Here is a 1,665-nt window from a genome sequence, read left to right as displayed (position 1 = left end):
ACCACGGCTTCAAAGCCCGGACAACATTCCTAAATGTAATCTGATCGGCCGTGAAAGCCTTCATAGTCTGATACCATGAACATTCAGTGTTTTAACTCTGACATATTCCTGGGACATACCTGGAATGTTCATAATGTCCCAGGAATATGCATGTACATCCCATGAATGTTCCAGGTATATTCTGGGAATATCATGTTGCTATGTGGGCACTACCTACAAAAGAGAGCAAATGGACTCACGCTGTAGATGCCGCCGTTGGAGCTGGCAGGGGAGGCGCAGGTCGACCTCAGAGGGCTGGCCAGCCCATGCGTTTCGATGCAGGCGTCCAGGGACGAGTTGTTTTCCTCTGTGACCACGTCCATGTGGTTCCTGGCTGGGATGTCCTCGCTTTCCAGCGCGCTGATGTCCATGGAGGCGTTGGTCACGATGACGTTGTGCACAAAGTCTTGGGCCTCAACGTCGCCATTGGCTGCATCGCGAGCCACGGTTCATAACTTCACCCCCTTGATTGCAGCCGACTTACCCTCAGGCCTGTGGCAGCTCGCCTCATCCAGCTCCAGACTGGAGTTCCTACTCCTACTCCTACTCCTACTCAAAACCTCTTTGGTGGCAGGACCGTGTTCCAGATCCTCTGGCTGCGGGGCATCAGCGTCCAGGTCCTCACATTGGTACCTGATGGTGTTTTCCTTCGTTTTCTCATGGGGTTCTTCATGGAGCTTCTCCTGCTCGGACAGTGAGTCCTCGTCCTCCGTCAGCACGTCCTCAAACACCTAATTGTGCGGGGATTAGGGAAGAAGCCGGCGTAGGCTCTAGAGTGTTCTGACCTCGTTGCTCAGATCCCGCTGGAGGCCGTCAGGCATCTGGTCGCCCGACATGCTCTCACTGCTGAGCTTCGCAATCGCATGCGCCTGGTCCTCCTTGTCCCGCTGCCTCACGATCGCCTCCACAGCCAACCACTCCGACATCGTATTTTCGTAGGCCTGCTTGGTCTCCTCGGCCAGGTTCTGCCGCTGATCGGCGGTGCTTCCGAACTTGTAATGGCCGAGCAGGTACGGCCAGATTTCCGTTCTGAGCTCGTTGGCCACGCCCCCGAAGTAGGTGAATCGGTACACTTCGTCTGCGTCGGTCACCACGCCGTCCACGCACAGTTGCGTCCATTTCTCCACAGTGATTCCTGTGGGGGGAGTTTGGTTGAACGGCGCTGCTGAGCTGGAGGGGTTCAGAAGCGGGTTACCTTCTGAGGCGCCCTCGCCGTTGATGATTTTGCCGTTGACCAGGCCGCTCAGATGCGTCCGCACAGTGGACAAGTGTCGGCAGTAGGCCAGCCAGCCGTAGAAGGCTCTGGAGATGATCTGCTTCTTCATCGAGTCGCAGACGGCTTGGATGTAGACGCTGGGCGGGCTGTCGGGCACGATTTGTTGTTCTGAAGCAACAGATCGGAAGGGAGGAATTTTTGAAGCAGAGGATGCAATTGTTCTGAAGCGCTAACTTTGAGCCCGGTTGTTGATCGATTGCACTTAAATTTGTCTCTTATGCGTGTTTTCAAATCGTGTGAACTTGTCGGAAGCGCATGGTAGACAATTCCTTTTATGTACCCCACAAAAAGAAATCTAGTGGCGTTAAGTCCGGAGATCTGGGGGGCCAATTTTCAAACCCATTTCTGCC

At 54.6% G+C, this 1,665-nt stretch overlaps 2 protein-coding genes across 2 annotated transcripts in view; both read right to left on the bottom strand.

Annotated features, from left to right (window-relative positions):
* Positions 1–1,665, bottom strand: part of LOC109543015 (tetratricopeptide repeat protein 28) — a 39,796-nt gene that overhangs the window by 14,564 nt on the left and 23,567 nt on the right. The window lies entirely within an intron of this gene.
* Positions 240–1,624, bottom strand: LOC109542928 (small G protein signaling modulator 1; the record flags this gene model as incomplete). The annotated part of the gene is given in 4 exon segments (XM_048665643.1): positions 240–469; positions 524–770; positions 825–1,174; positions 1,235–1,624. Coding segments are annotated over 4 exon segments (957 nt in total), but the record flags the coding sequence as incomplete, so codon positions are not given.

This window comes from Dendroctonus ponderosae, unplaced genomic scaffold (genome assembly GCF_020466585.1).
Source record: "Dendroctonus ponderosae isolate FM_Combo_2020 unplaced genomic scaffold, Dpon_F_20191213v2 Dpon_F_20191213_4, whole genome shotgun sequence".
Taxonomy (NCBI): Eukaryota; Metazoa; Arthropoda; class Insecta; order Coleoptera; family Curculionidae; genus Dendroctonus; species Dendroctonus ponderosae.
Note: the sequence above shows the minus strand (reverse complement) of the source record. Positions and strands in the feature narration are given on the sequence as shown.